Source organism: Pan troglodytes, chromosome 5 (assembly GCF_028858775.2).
Source record: "Pan troglodytes isolate AG18354 chromosome 5, NHGRI_mPanTro3-v2.0_pri, whole genome shotgun sequence".
NCBI classification, from domain to species: Eukaryota; Metazoa; Chordata; class Mammalia; order Primates; family Hominidae; genus Pan; species Pan troglodytes.
Genome location: NC_072403.2, coordinates 130,172,049 through 130,185,741, shown reverse-complemented (window position 1 = coordinate 130,185,741; position 13,693 = coordinate 130,172,049). Strand labels below are relative to the sequence as shown.

At 40.8% G+C, this 13,693-nt stretch overlaps 1 protein-coding gene across 2 annotated transcripts in view; it reads right to left on the bottom strand.

Annotated features, from left to right (window-relative positions):
* SLC35F1 (solute carrier family 35 member F1) overlaps positions 1-13,693 on the bottom strand; it is a 408,943-nt gene that overhangs the window by 30,228 nt on the left and 365,022 nt on the right. For both annotated transcript variants that reach the window (XM_009451898.5, XM_054686212.2), the window contains exons 5-7: positions 11,905-12,061; positions 9,974-10,026; positions 2,189-2,343 (exon numbers count right to left, since the gene is read on the bottom strand). In XM_009451898.5, coding sequence (XP_009450173.1) covers positions 2,189-2,343; positions 9,974-10,026; positions 11,905-12,061 — 365 coding nt within the window. The remainder of the gene's footprint in view (positions 1-2,188; positions 2,344-9,973; positions 10,027-11,904; positions 12,062-13,693) is intronic.

The following is a 13,693-nucleotide window of genomic DNA, read 5'->3' as shown; positions in this document are numbered from 1 at the left end:
CCAGATTTTCGAGAACACTGCTCTCAGGCATGCTGGGAGCTGACCTGGGTCTGAACTGCCCAAGCAGTGACTGCAGCCCTCAGCAGAACAACAGATTTTGGTTATCTTCCCTTAAGGAATATTAAAGGGATTCTCCTAGTTCAGGAGCTTATAAAGCAAATTACAAGATTAATTGCTAAGAACTGAGTTCACACCAAGTAATGGACTAGATGTGGATGCTTAACTGAAGAGGAGAGAAGAATATTGGTGGCCACTCTGCTGTGAGGATGAACCCATAGCCAGGTGTTCCCCAGAGCTCTGGAAAATGACTGGGTGTGTGAGGAGGGGGATTTTGAAGGAAGCTGGTCTTCCCAGCACTGGTTAGGAGCAGCATGAGAGGAATATATTGTGATCTTGCTTTTTACCCTTATGAGGACCAAGGTAGCTTGGGAAGCAGCTTGTTCCATACAGATGAAACAAACTGCAAACAATAAACATTGCCTAGTCCTAGATACTTTCTTTAAGCTCTCGGTTTTGCCACTGTATTGGGCAAAAGGCTCCATATAAAATAGGAACTTGTTGGGGGAATGGAGAGATGATAGCTAGAGGGTACAAACTTTCAGTTATAAAATGAGTAAGTTCTGGTGACCTAATATACAGCATGGTGATGATAGTTAGTGGTAACCTGTACTTGAAATTTGCAAAGGAAGTAGATCTTAAGTATTCTCACCACACACACACACACACAAACACACACACACACACACACACAGAAAAAAGGTAACTATGTGAGGTGATGGATATAATTAGCTTGATTGTGGTGAACATTTCACAATGTATACATACATCCAAAAATCATGTTGTACATCTTAAATACTGTATATAGTACAATTTTTATTCCTCAGTTATACCTCAATAAAGCTGGAGGAAAAATAGGAACTTTATTCCTGTCTGCTGTCACAGCCACTTTCTCAACTTGTACCATCTCTCAGATCTGTTTCTGATCCTCCTAGCTACTAACTAGCTTCGTTTGTAACCTCTTTTTCACCCGTGTCTGCCCTTCTGCATCAGTTTCTTGGCTATGACTTTTGCTTCTCTCAGTAGTAATCCTGATTATTCACTTCAGCTGCTTTGCCGTAATCATATAAAGTACATGCTCTTTTTAGCTTATTGTTGCTCCAGGAACGTCTACACCCTGTTTCATCTGGATGAAGATGCTCTGCCCACCAAGGTGCCCCATCATCTGGCCACCCCTGAGTGCTGCGGATGGTGGCTGTAATACCACTGGTGAGGAACTTGGCTAGAAGTGGCCAGAGTAGTGTCTCTTTTCTTCTGCCTCTTCTTCTTTCAGCAATCCAAGTTTGGTCTTATCTGCTTGGACATTCCATATTTGGTCTGTTTCACACTGGGTCATAGTCCCTGTTGACTCTTGTCTTACAGGACTTGTTAAGGAATGGCAAGTGGTATCTTCTCATATGTCAATTCTAATTGATTGTTATTGGCAGCAGTGAGTGTGGTGTTAAGAGGAGTAGGATCTGACCTCAGTGTGCCATAATCAATTAGTCATGCCTCCTTAGGGCAAAGATGCGGGTAGAGTTTTGCATTCTGAGAGGCTGACATCTTTGGACTGGACAGTTTCTTCTTTTCTTCAGGGCTGATGCATTCACTGCAAGTGCCTCACATGATCTCTTAGCATTCCTTTACTCAAACCCCAATCTTTTAGTAAAAAAACTATTTCTAGTGCATTAGCATTTTCCATTCATATTTGCTATAAAAAAATCTGCAAAGCAGAAACTGCAGGAATTGTGTCTTTTCTCCAAAGAGAAAATACTCTGCCAAGGCCTTTCGCAGAATCCATTTTGCAGCTGTAGTCTGGGAATTGTACAACTCTTCCTAGGTTCGTATTGGAAAAAGAGTAGCTTCTGGGCTGAATGCTATCAGGAAAGCTGTCCCCAGTATTCAAAAGCTCTTTCCTTTATGGCTGTTTCTTATCTTTTACTATCAATTGTCCATAGTTACTGATCTCATAGGACAAAATGTCTCTGTCTTATAGCTGAAATGTGAATACCTAAATCATGGAGGTTAGCACACCCAGTTACATTACTATTCCCTACACAAAATCAGGGCATTTCACATCCAGGCATTCCTACCCATGTTCATTGTTTCCTACAAAGTATCATCTTCACAAAGGAGCACTCACTCAACTTACCTTGTAGTGGAAGAGAAACAATCCACAGAACAGGCTGTACAAGTCTGCTGTGAGCAGGGAGAGGTTGACTGAAGTGGCACTGGTTTTCTTTATGACGACTGGCATAAAGCTGTAGAGACCAAACATGCAGGCACTAAAGCCAACGTAGAGCAGTCCTGGGGGAAGAGTAAAGAGAAGGCAGCGTCAGGGCCTCCTCCAGGGCATCTTCGGCATCCACAGCAGGAAAGAAGGGGAAGAGTGCACACCACTTGTCACTCACACAAGGCAGTTTCTCTTTTCCCCTATTCACTGATGTTTATTATTGGATAACACAGTACAAAAATTAAACTAGATTAAAAAAAATTAAGCGTGAAAAATGAACTTTCTGCTTCTTATTGCATTGCTGACGTTTTACTTCTTCTGGGAAGGAGTGCCTCTTAGTGGCGATAGTCAGAACACAGAATCAAGGTTTTTGAATTCTCCCAATTGTGCTGTAATCGGCTTTTGCTACTCATCTATTTTTAAACTTTTTTTTACCTCTTAGTTTTTAATTTGAGTAATAGCAACAAAACTGCTTGCTATCATGTATTGCCCACAATGATGAATAACTACGTAGTCTTTAAAGTTGAAGAGCTTGCATGTCAAAGAGACCTGGACTTAGAATACTGAATTAGAATCTTGACTGTGTGGCCTTGGGTGGATGAATTCATTGCTGGGAATACATGATGATCTGTCAGTCTCCTCCAGATTTCTGAATTCTGTTCTTCTCTACCCAAAACACACAGAGTCCTGCCCTTCCATCACATGTCCTGGCATACTGTGAACTCTCACATGTGGGCTTTCATGACCTTAAAATACTATGTGGCCAATCTCTCATCCTCAAAAATTCTCTCTCTTTCTCTGCAATTATGCCTAGACATGGGTACTCTGTTTTGCAGGGTCCCAAGCAGGAGTTTACAGCTAAATCTATACTTTCCCCAAATGTTGATACAATGCAAATGTAAAAAAAAAAATAATGCTCTTTTCTCCACCTTGAAAGAATAAGGCATAGGATAAGCATAAGTGCTAAAATTCAGTGTCTGCCTGGGCATTACAACATAATAAAAATAACCTTTCCAAAGGAATCCTTGATTAAATGTATCTGGTGTGGGCTGTGGGCAGATTTGCTTCCTCTGACTTAGGGATTTTGGGGAGTTTGGTAGGTACCGAATATCTGGTCTTTCTGACTATGAAGACCAGGGATTCATCCAAAGATAAATTGGGTTTACCCATATGAAAAGTGCTTAAGGGCACAAATCATCATTCCATATGAAAGCCACATCAGATCTACAAAAAAATTATTCTGAACATAAGTAAGTAAACTCAGTACAACAGCCCCCTCTAGCGTGGTAGAAGTGCCCTCAGAGGAAGGGGGAACAACCACTTTCCTACTTCGGAAAGGTGAAAGTCCTACGTGTAGATTCTATCGCAGTAATATTAGTTTGGTTTTTAATTCTCTATCAGAAGCTTGAATTCCCTAAAAACGGACCGTTTTTCTGCATGTGGGTTTCACGCTACCTGTAGTGCATTTTCCTTTTAACCAAACTACTAAAAATGCAATAAGTATTACATAACTTATGACTAATACATGAAAAGACATAAAAATTAATTTGGTACTCCTTAAAGAAATCTGTGATTAACAGACTAGGGACAAGATCAATCCTCAAATTAATCCACTAAAAATAATAAAACTTGATCAGAACACAGTCTAGGCACCAGAGCCTTGTTTCCGTTTTTCTTTTGTTTTTTGAAGGTGTCACTGATTTAAATACCATGACTGGGTTAGAAAGTTCCAGAATAATACCCTTCCATCATTTTGCGTGGACTTTGACTTGTGGGCTCTGTTGGTATATTCACTCATTTATTCAACTATTATTCTCTGAGTACTAACCATGCCCTGAGCACTCTGCTGTGGGCTAGGAACAATGAAAAACAGGATAGACAAGAAGCTTAGAGTTGCTATTAATGCTATGCAGAAAGACAAGTGTTTCTTAAAGAGAATGTCAGGAGCTTGCTTTAGACAGGGTGGTGAGGTAGGGCTACTTTGTGGAGGTGGCATTTACCTCGAGTGCTGAAGGACCAAAAGGAGATTGCCAGGAGAGGAGCCAAGGAAACCTGCACATGAAAAGTTCCTGAAAGGGACAGGGCCTCAAGTGTCCCAGATGCTGACCAAGGCCACAATGGCTGAGCAGAATGAAGAGAACGGGCAGAGGAAGCTGGAAAATTGGGAAGGGAATGGATTATGCCAGACCTTGCAGGTCTCGGAAAGGAATGTGTATCTTATTCTAGTTGTACGAGGAAGCCATTGAGGAGTTTGTGGCAGCTGACTAAAAGAATCTGATCTACATTTTCAAAAGGTGATTTTGGCTACTCTGTGGAGAAGGGATTGGAAGGAGAAAAGCATGGGACCAGTTACAGAGACCAGTTAGAATGGCGGTGTCACAATCCCGGCAAGAGAGGCTGGTAGCTTGCTTGGTTTTGCTCGAAACGGCAGTGGAGAAGGGAAGTGGTCTGTGAAGACTCAAGAAGCCCTGGTGATAGACTGATGTAGGTGGTGAGGGAAAGGAGAGCATGGAGGATGCCCAGGGGTTCTGGCTAATTTAGAAACTAGGTGAACTGTGACGCCATATACTAAGATGGAGGGAGCTAAAAGAGGACCAGATTTTCAGGAGAAATAAAATGCTCCATTTTGAATGTGTTGTTTTCAACGCTTATGCATTATCCAAAAGGATCTGTCCAGTAGGGAGCTGGATATATAATTGGAGGACTCAGAGACGTGGTGAGATTTTACAAGCCCAGTTGGTGAGCAAAGGAGAGTAGGGAAATAAATACATGGCACTTTGCTAACCAGGCTACCTTATGATGCTTCCAGCTAAAATATTCTCAACCTATTTTTAAATGTTGCAGAAATTAGAGGTAGGGGGACAGGAGTGGAATATATACACTATCACAATTGACAACTAGGTCAACCGATGTTTTTGCATGTGAATATACTGTTTCCCAAGCAAAGCATAGCCAGCCTAGTTAACACATGATTAAATTGAGAGTTGGAATGCAGTATCGTTGCCCTTCCTTGGCTGTTCTTAGATGGACATTAGATAGTTAATGGACATTAACAATGCCTCAGAAAGTCCAACTTGCTGTCCAGGTAGGGTTTTCAATTGATCAGCATGATCATACAAATGAACTGAATTACTTTTTGACTGACAACTACAAAATGGCTGCAGTAACTACATTTATAACAGAGTATGTGTATAAACATTTCCTCTTGGAATGTTCTCTCTCTCACTAAGGATAGAATTTGGTCACTCTTGTCCTTATGCACTAAAGTGATTTAAACTACAGAGATGGGAAATACTATTATCAGCTAATATGGATTGAGCACTCACTATGTGTCATGTACTTTATGTACAGTAATTAATCTCCACAACAGTGTAATGCTGATAACTATTGCTATCCTCTTTATACAGGTTACGAAATAGGCTTATAGAGTCAAGAAACACAGTCCATACTGGGTTAAATAGAGGATATGTTATATGGAGTACAAGTTACAAAGGTGTTCAAATGGGTGATGGGGAAACAGGGATGGTGAGACAACCTGAAGATTAGCAATACCAGGGAGTTACTCACAACCCAAGAGCTAGGGAAATACAAGAGGGAGGCCACATTACCTGAGGTCAGAAGTTAGGGAAGCCCAGCAGGGGTAGAATCACAGAGGAGACTCAGCCACATCTAGAGGATATCTGACCCCAAACAGAGGGACACAGAGAGAAACAATGGTTTCTTTCTTTCTTTCTCCCACCTCCAATCTCCCTCTACTGCCTCCCATTGGCCAAAACTGACTGGAATCCAGTTGACAAGGGAGGCTGGGATGTGGATTTGCATAAGCAGAGCAGAGGAAAGGGTAAAAGATGGATCTGTGAGTAAACAGGCAACAGACCAGCTTACAGGGGTTAAGTAACTTGCCCTTAGGTCACATAGGCAGCCTGACTTTAAATTCTGAGTACATAACACTCATCTATATTGTTTAATTATTATAAAGAGAAATAAGGCTTTGAAGGAACATCCTATTTGACTCTTATCAATACCTCAGTTAATATTTTATATATATATATATAGAGAGAGAGAGAGAGAGTTACTATATATATATAAAGTATGTGTCTGTATATGCTACATATATTTGATTTCGTCTTTTTCTTTGGGATTCCAGTTGTGTTCTTTCTCTTTATTTTGAACATACCAGAGTTTTAACATATTATTTGTAATTCTTAAAAACAATAGCTAGGTTAGATGACTTCTCAGAACATATGCATTAGGTTAAGTGTATAAAGGGCACTGGGCTGGCTTTGCTCAGATATGTAATGCTCATCAAGTCACCTCAACTCCCTAGGCCTCAGATTCAACATGGGTAAAAAGAAAGGTGTATTTTTTTTTTTTTTTTTGGGACAGACTCTTGCTCTGTTGTCCAGGCTGGAGTGCAGTTGCATGATCCCGACTCGCTGCAACCTCCGCCTCCTGGGTTCAAGTGATCCTCATCCTCCTGAGTAGCTGGGACTACAGGCATGCACCACCACACCCAGGTAATTTTTGTATTTTTAGTAGAGGCAGGGTTTCACCATGTTGGCCAGGCTGGTCTTGAACCCCTGGCTTCAAGTGATCCACCTGCCTCAGCCTCCCAAAATGCTGGGATTACAGGTGTGAGCCACTGCACCTGGCCAGGAAAGGTGTATTCTTAATTATCCCTTAGGTCTTTTCCTGCTCTGTAGTCCCATTATTCCATATTCAGGGAGAGGCCAAATCTTTCTTTTGTTTTGGCCTCCAGGAAAAATACTAAAACCAAAACCAAGACAAGCATCAACCACAACATCAAAAGTGAAGAAGGCCCCTGCATACCACAAGCCTGTGCTCACTGACCCGGCACACTTTTTCTTTTCTCTGACATTTGACTTTCACATTGATTGCACTTGTTCACACATCCTTTAGCACAGTATGACCCACAGTATGACAGTATGACCCGTGGGATAAAGGGAATGTTTAAGTTGTTTATTAGACTTATGAATGTGACTCTAACATTCCTGCTCCCCAGAAGGGTATTTTTAGCTGTATTCGATCATACGTTTTACTTGAGTTTACGGATTAGATAATCACAATCAGTCTTTCTGTTCAGTACTGTAAAACAATGGAATAAAAACAAACAACAATAACTATTATCTTCTTGCTTTTAATTGATCTATATTTTGCAATTGGCCAGTGTTGTAGGAAAATAACAAAATCTGTGTTTAAAAGTGCTTCGGGTTAAGAAAATAGAAAACATGTATCCCAAAGGAAAAAATAGAAAACATATTTATTAACCCCAAGGAAAACAACAACAACAACCATCTTTCCACTTTGATAAAATGGCAACCACGTGAGTTGTCCAAGAGATTATACGAGGTTAGATTACTAATGTGGAAAGTGGGGAGGCAGAGAAATTCATTGACAGATGCTGAGAAATGAAGACTTATTGGATTCTGGTCTCCTAAACAGAAGAATGTGAGCTTTCCATCAGGACATAGTCATCAGAGCTTGGCCTCTCGGGTGACTTCTCAAGGAGTGTGGGGTGGGTTTGAGAGGGTGCTGACCTTCCCTTGATGTCTCCCTGCCTCTGTGACCCATGAATTGCAGTGGCTGTTATGCCATCTCCCAGTTCCACAGAAAGAAAGTGCAATGTCAAGCTTAAAGTCTCCTGCCATTGTCTCCACTTCTTCCCTTTTGTCTGTATTTTGTGAGGTGAGAGAGGAAAGAATAGGACCATCTTTGTTGCTTGCCATTCATTCATTTGCTCACTTAGTAAACATTTATCCCCTGCATGCCATGTGTCTAGAACTGAGCTAACAACAGAACCTTGCAGTAGGTCAGGGCGAGATAATGAGGACCAAGGAGGCCCTGATGTAAACACATCCCAAACGCAACCCTACAAATGCTTCAGAAAGAGGAAGATGAGTATTTGATTCCCCTTTGAGGCCATTTTTTATTGATACATAATAATTGTACATATTTATGAGGTACATGTGATGGTTTGATACATGCATGCAATGTGTAATGATCAAGTCAGGGCATTTGGGATATCCATCACCTCAACCATTGATTAATTTTTTTGTGTGTGTTGGGAACATTCTAAATCTCTTCTAGCTATTTTGAAATACACAATAAATTATTGTTAACTAAATTCACCCTACTGTGCTATGGAGGCCATTTTGGCCTCATTTCCAATCAGAAATTAAATGGATGGCTCTGTAATGTGTTCCTTTTACACTGTCCTTCATCATCTTCAACTATAGGGGACTGACGTTTTAATGGCAATATGAGAGCTCAGAATAAAACTATCTTTTGATGACTCATTTAACTAACACTGAATTATAACAGAACCTCAGTGGATATGCACATGGCATCCACATAGTTTGAGGACAAATTCTTTTTGATCATTACTATTACCATCAATATAAAATTAATTTATACTCATGGACCACTGCATGTGAAGTGCTGTCAAGCACAGGTAATATTTTGTTTTCTGGTGTTGTGGGTCACAAAGACAAATGCTTTCTGTAACATGCAACTGGTTTCCTTTCCCTGTTGCCCTCCTCTTCTCTCTCTCCTTGCCCTGTTGATTTTCATTTAATTATATAATTCTGTAGCACAACTGGAGAGAAATTAAATGGCAGGACTCTGAGACACAAGGCTGGTCAGCCCTCGAAGTCACTAGAGAGAAACGCTAGGGAGAGTCAGGCACAATTCTGTGGCTCACAATGTGCCTTCAGAGGGAATGATGTCTGCAGTAAGTTGGCCTCATATGCTTAGGGGATGGGGACAGGTAAGTAAAGTGATGCACGGGAGTTTATGTTTTTATTGTGTTTCCTTATGGACACAGAATTTGGCTAAAGTTGTATCAAAGGTCATATAAGGGGGAGATGGCTCAAGCAGCCAGCTTCAGTGTGGGGAAGAGTCTGTAGCCCCCTCCCTGCCACTTACATTCACTCTGCACACATTTTCCATGCAATTCCATAAGCCACGTTCTGTGCTCACTGTGGAGACACCTTCTGAGGGTAGCAAATGTCAGTCCCTTTTAGGGCTTGCTGAGATTGATCATTACAGCATGTCCTAGGATCTTAAATCCTTGTCCTAAATTTCTTTGAGGAAAGTGGTTTTAGAAACAGGTGGAACCTGAGAAGTCCTGGATGACTATTAACTAGCTCAAAGCATGTCTGGTATTTTCTAAATCCATTTGGAGACCAATTAACCATTTCTTTCGTGCAAACTGCTCCCTTCTGAAAGGTTTTTATGGGCTCAGAATGCCCATTACATTGTTTCCTTTCATGGCTTTTTGTTAAGTTCAGTTTTTTTCCCTTTACTAAAGTAGCACTTTTTAATGGTTACATCAGTTTAGTGTTTCTTGGCTAAGGCAAATTGCTGTCACTTATGTGCTACCACTGCCTCAGGCCAGTTTTTTTTTTTCTGTTGGTGTTTAACCTAATAACACACTTCTGTGTCTCCCCTAATGGCATCTTGGCAATGAAAATGGGCAGAAGCTCAATTAGGAAACACTATGAATAATACAATTTAGTCTCTCAGAGTGTGCAGGATTTCCTGAAATGACAAAGGGATTTCATTTTCCCTTGTCCCCTACCACTCTAAATCCCCTCCTTGTTTGTGCTCCACCCGACCCACATCATTCTTCAAACACATTTCTCAGGTTATAAAAAGAGCATCGTATGTGAGCCAACTCCTTACCTATTTGCCAGTCCCAGGGCACCTTCAACAGTTCCTTATGCTCCATTATAGCTCTGCAAATTCAAAGGAAATGAACCTGATGAGCAAGATTAGAATGCACTCTACTTTCTTTCTTTCTTTTTTTCCCCCCACTTATCAGATGTATACAAATAGTGAAGCAACCAGATGAATTTCAGAAAGAATTTTGGGTCATGCAGAAGCAAGTCTAATTAGGCAGAGTGCAGTTTATCCCTGAAGAACCCGGTCGGTGTGTGAGGGTGTGCCACGGGGCCCTGGGGCGCTCAACCCTTCCTGCTCTTCTCACCCAAACAGTCTGCCTGCAGCCTTTGTTTCTGTTTGACAGATACTTTCTGAAAAGCAAATGGTGAGGTTCAGAAAATGTCTGTGCTTGCAGGTGTAATCAATTTTCTGATTGAGTGTTTTCTAGGGCAATGGTTCTCAAAGTTAAATGTACATGACAGCCAACTGGAGAGTGCGTTAAAATACACTGTTTCCTGGTCCCAACCCTAGGGATTCTGATTCAGAGATCCGGTGAGATCCATGGATGTGCATTTCTGGCAAGTTCTCATGTGATGTCAGTGCTGCTGCTCAGAGGACCATATTTTGAGAACCTCTCATCTAGAAGAGAATCGGGAGGTGGCGTTGGTATCACTCCACCAGCATTACTTTGATTCCAGTGAGCCCTCAATATATCCCACTTGCCAAGGACACCCTAGTGCCACTTCCATTATTTTGGCGGCATTGTCCCCCAAAGGGAACACTCAATTCTAATAGACTGTAACTGAAGCAAATGAGCACTAGATCTCTGAACATATTTTTTGGACTCAAGAATAATAACCCATAAAAGAAGCCATCTATCTACAAAATGTTGGCTATGAATAGTTGAACTAGGTAATTCCTTTACCTTTCACAAAGCTGAAGCACAAAATTTAGGAGCTTTAAAATGCCATCACTTTCAAAATGGACCCCAAATAAATCCTTCTCAGACTGTGCCTTGTTTGCTGTGAAGTTTTTCACCAGTATCTCAAGACACCAAAATTTGGAGGATTGTTGAAAACCGCCTATTTGTAAAACCTGTTTAAGGTGATGCCAAAATATCTTCCATAAATAATTTCAGACACTGAACCCATGCAATTAGAAAGTGCTTGCTTTGTAGAAAGAGATTGGTGAAATCAGAATTACCTGTTTGTAGAAAGGGATTCAGTAAAATTTGACTGGAGGTTATACTATCATTCTTTATGTCTTTCATGAAGCTAAAATATTGGTCTTTACTGGTGGAAAATTGCTTTGATTGAAACTTATTCTCATAACAAATTCTGAGGCAATAGTCACGGATGACTTATACGTTCCAGTTGTAGAATTATTGCAAAACTGGTGCTTTTGACTTTGTGATGCTTAGTGAATGTCTGTATTATATCTTCACCTTTTTAAGGAAAATAGAAATGCTAAATTCTAAGAGATAAATTTGAAATATGGTCCACTCTTGCAAATCCACGGGCAGTAAAATCACACATTTATAAAAGGGTAATTTTAAACTATAAGTTTTCTATTGGTGTTTGTCACTAGTAGACAGAATGTTCCTTTTTGGAAATGCATTGAATTGGGGCATTTATGCTTAGTTTTTCTACTTCTCTAAGTAATAACCCACTCATGGATTTCAGAGAATCAATCCTAATGCTTCTAATGCTTTCCTGCAAATTATTTACAATGTTTTATAAACATTAAGTGTTTTGTAAAAATTTATATTAAACTCGTTTAATTTGGAGGTAATTTACTAATAAAGATATTGAGTTGGCAGATTTCATGAGTCCTTTGTACAGGAAGCTGGTGTCTGGATTCCAGCCTTGATTTTTACATCCCAAGAACAAATATTGTAAGAATAAGTCTTGACAGTCCCTCTACTATCTATATTTCTTGTTATTTTTACTCACAATTGAATTCCACTGAAAAATGCTCCAAAGAGACCAATCATTCCCAGGAATTCCACTCGGCTCAGAGTTCGGATGATGTATTCTTCCCAGACGTTAGAAATACCATAGAGTGTGGCTCCTCCTAAGACCAGAAGGTCCCCTACCAGCTTATTTTCCCCTAGGAACCAACCAAACAAACAAACAGAGGGAGCATCATTAAAACTTTCTTAACAAGAATCTGCCATCAGCAAATTGAGCTTCCCTTGCCTATTCTATTTTGACATTTTTATAGAAGACATGCAATTTCCAACTGAGATTTAGTAAAGTTTGATTATCTGTGCTCTAGACATGTTCTGATATAAAAAGTTTGCCTATGTTGACACAATTAGAAGTCTTCTCTAAGAAAGAGATCCGTCTCTTCCAGATCACACCCTCTCTACAAAGCCCACTATCTTCTGTCCAGGTATCAGATTTTCACTTATCAGATTTATACAAATATGAAGTGGCACGATCTCGGCTCACTGCAACCTCCACCTCCCAAGTTCTAAGGGATTCTCCTGCCTCAGCCTCCAGAGTAGCTGAGATTATAGGCACCTGCCACCACACCCGGCTAATGTCTATGAATATATGCTAATACATGCACAAGTTATATTGGTTTCAGGATATTTTCCAGCAGTTTAGTGAACATGGTATAGAACAAACAGAAGCAGTATACATTTCCACCCTCTGCTATTCAGGGAGGGAAGCTATAACAGAAGCCATCAAGATTGCACTTTGACCATGGGCAAAATGTGTAACTGTTAGAAAATGAGAGTGAAAGGATTTATGGGTTGAAATTTTCAACTCCCCTGAGGTAAGTAACATAAGAGTGTAAATATATGTAATTCACTATCACATTAATATTTTTTCATTAAAAATTCTTTTTGTTTTAAACTCAATTTTGGGCTGGGCATGGTGGCACACGCCTGTAATCCTAGCATTTTGGGAGGCCGAGGCGGGTGGATCACCTGACATCAGGAGTTCGAGACCAGCCTGGCCAATATGGCAAAACCTTGTCTCTACTAAAACTACAAAAATTAGCCAGATGTGGTGGCGGGTGCCTGTAATCCCAGCTACTTGGGAGGCTGAGGCATAAGAATCCCTCAGAACCCGGGAGGTGGAGGTTTCAGTGAGCCGAGATCATGCCACTTCACTCCAGCCTGGGGGAAGCGTGACATTCTGTCTCAAATAAATAAATAAATAAATAAATAAATAAAAATAAACTCAATTTTGGTTGATTTAAAACAAAATAAATGCTTTACCCAGGTATTTCCTAGAATTGGGCAAACTTCCCACTCCAGGAAGTATGGAGCCAGGGAAGGAGGAGAGCAGAAATAAGCAGCTAGAGTGGCCTCACTGGTGGGCTCTGTACCCAAGTGGTCTCTGGCTCTGTCCCGCATAAGTCAGCAGTGCAGGAGCTCAGCTGACCTGCAGCTCTGGGGCAGTGGAAGTTGAGGATGGAAAGGGTGCTTACTCCAGCATGATTCTAAGGAAAGGACTCATGATAGCTTAGCCCTGGATTCCCCGATGAGCCTGGGTTCTCACTGTTCAGTGGGGAGCACTGAGTGTTTTTAGGTAGTGGCTTCACATCAAAGAATCTGGGCATCAAAGAATCAGTGGCTTCACATCAAAGAATCTGTGGTCACCTTGGAAGATTCTATCTCTAAATGGTGCCACTTTTTCTAAGGCAACTTCTTTTTCCTGTCAAGGATTGGAGATAGAGGGGAAGAGATCCTGAAGGCAGCATTGTGCTGGAGTCATCCTCGAGGGA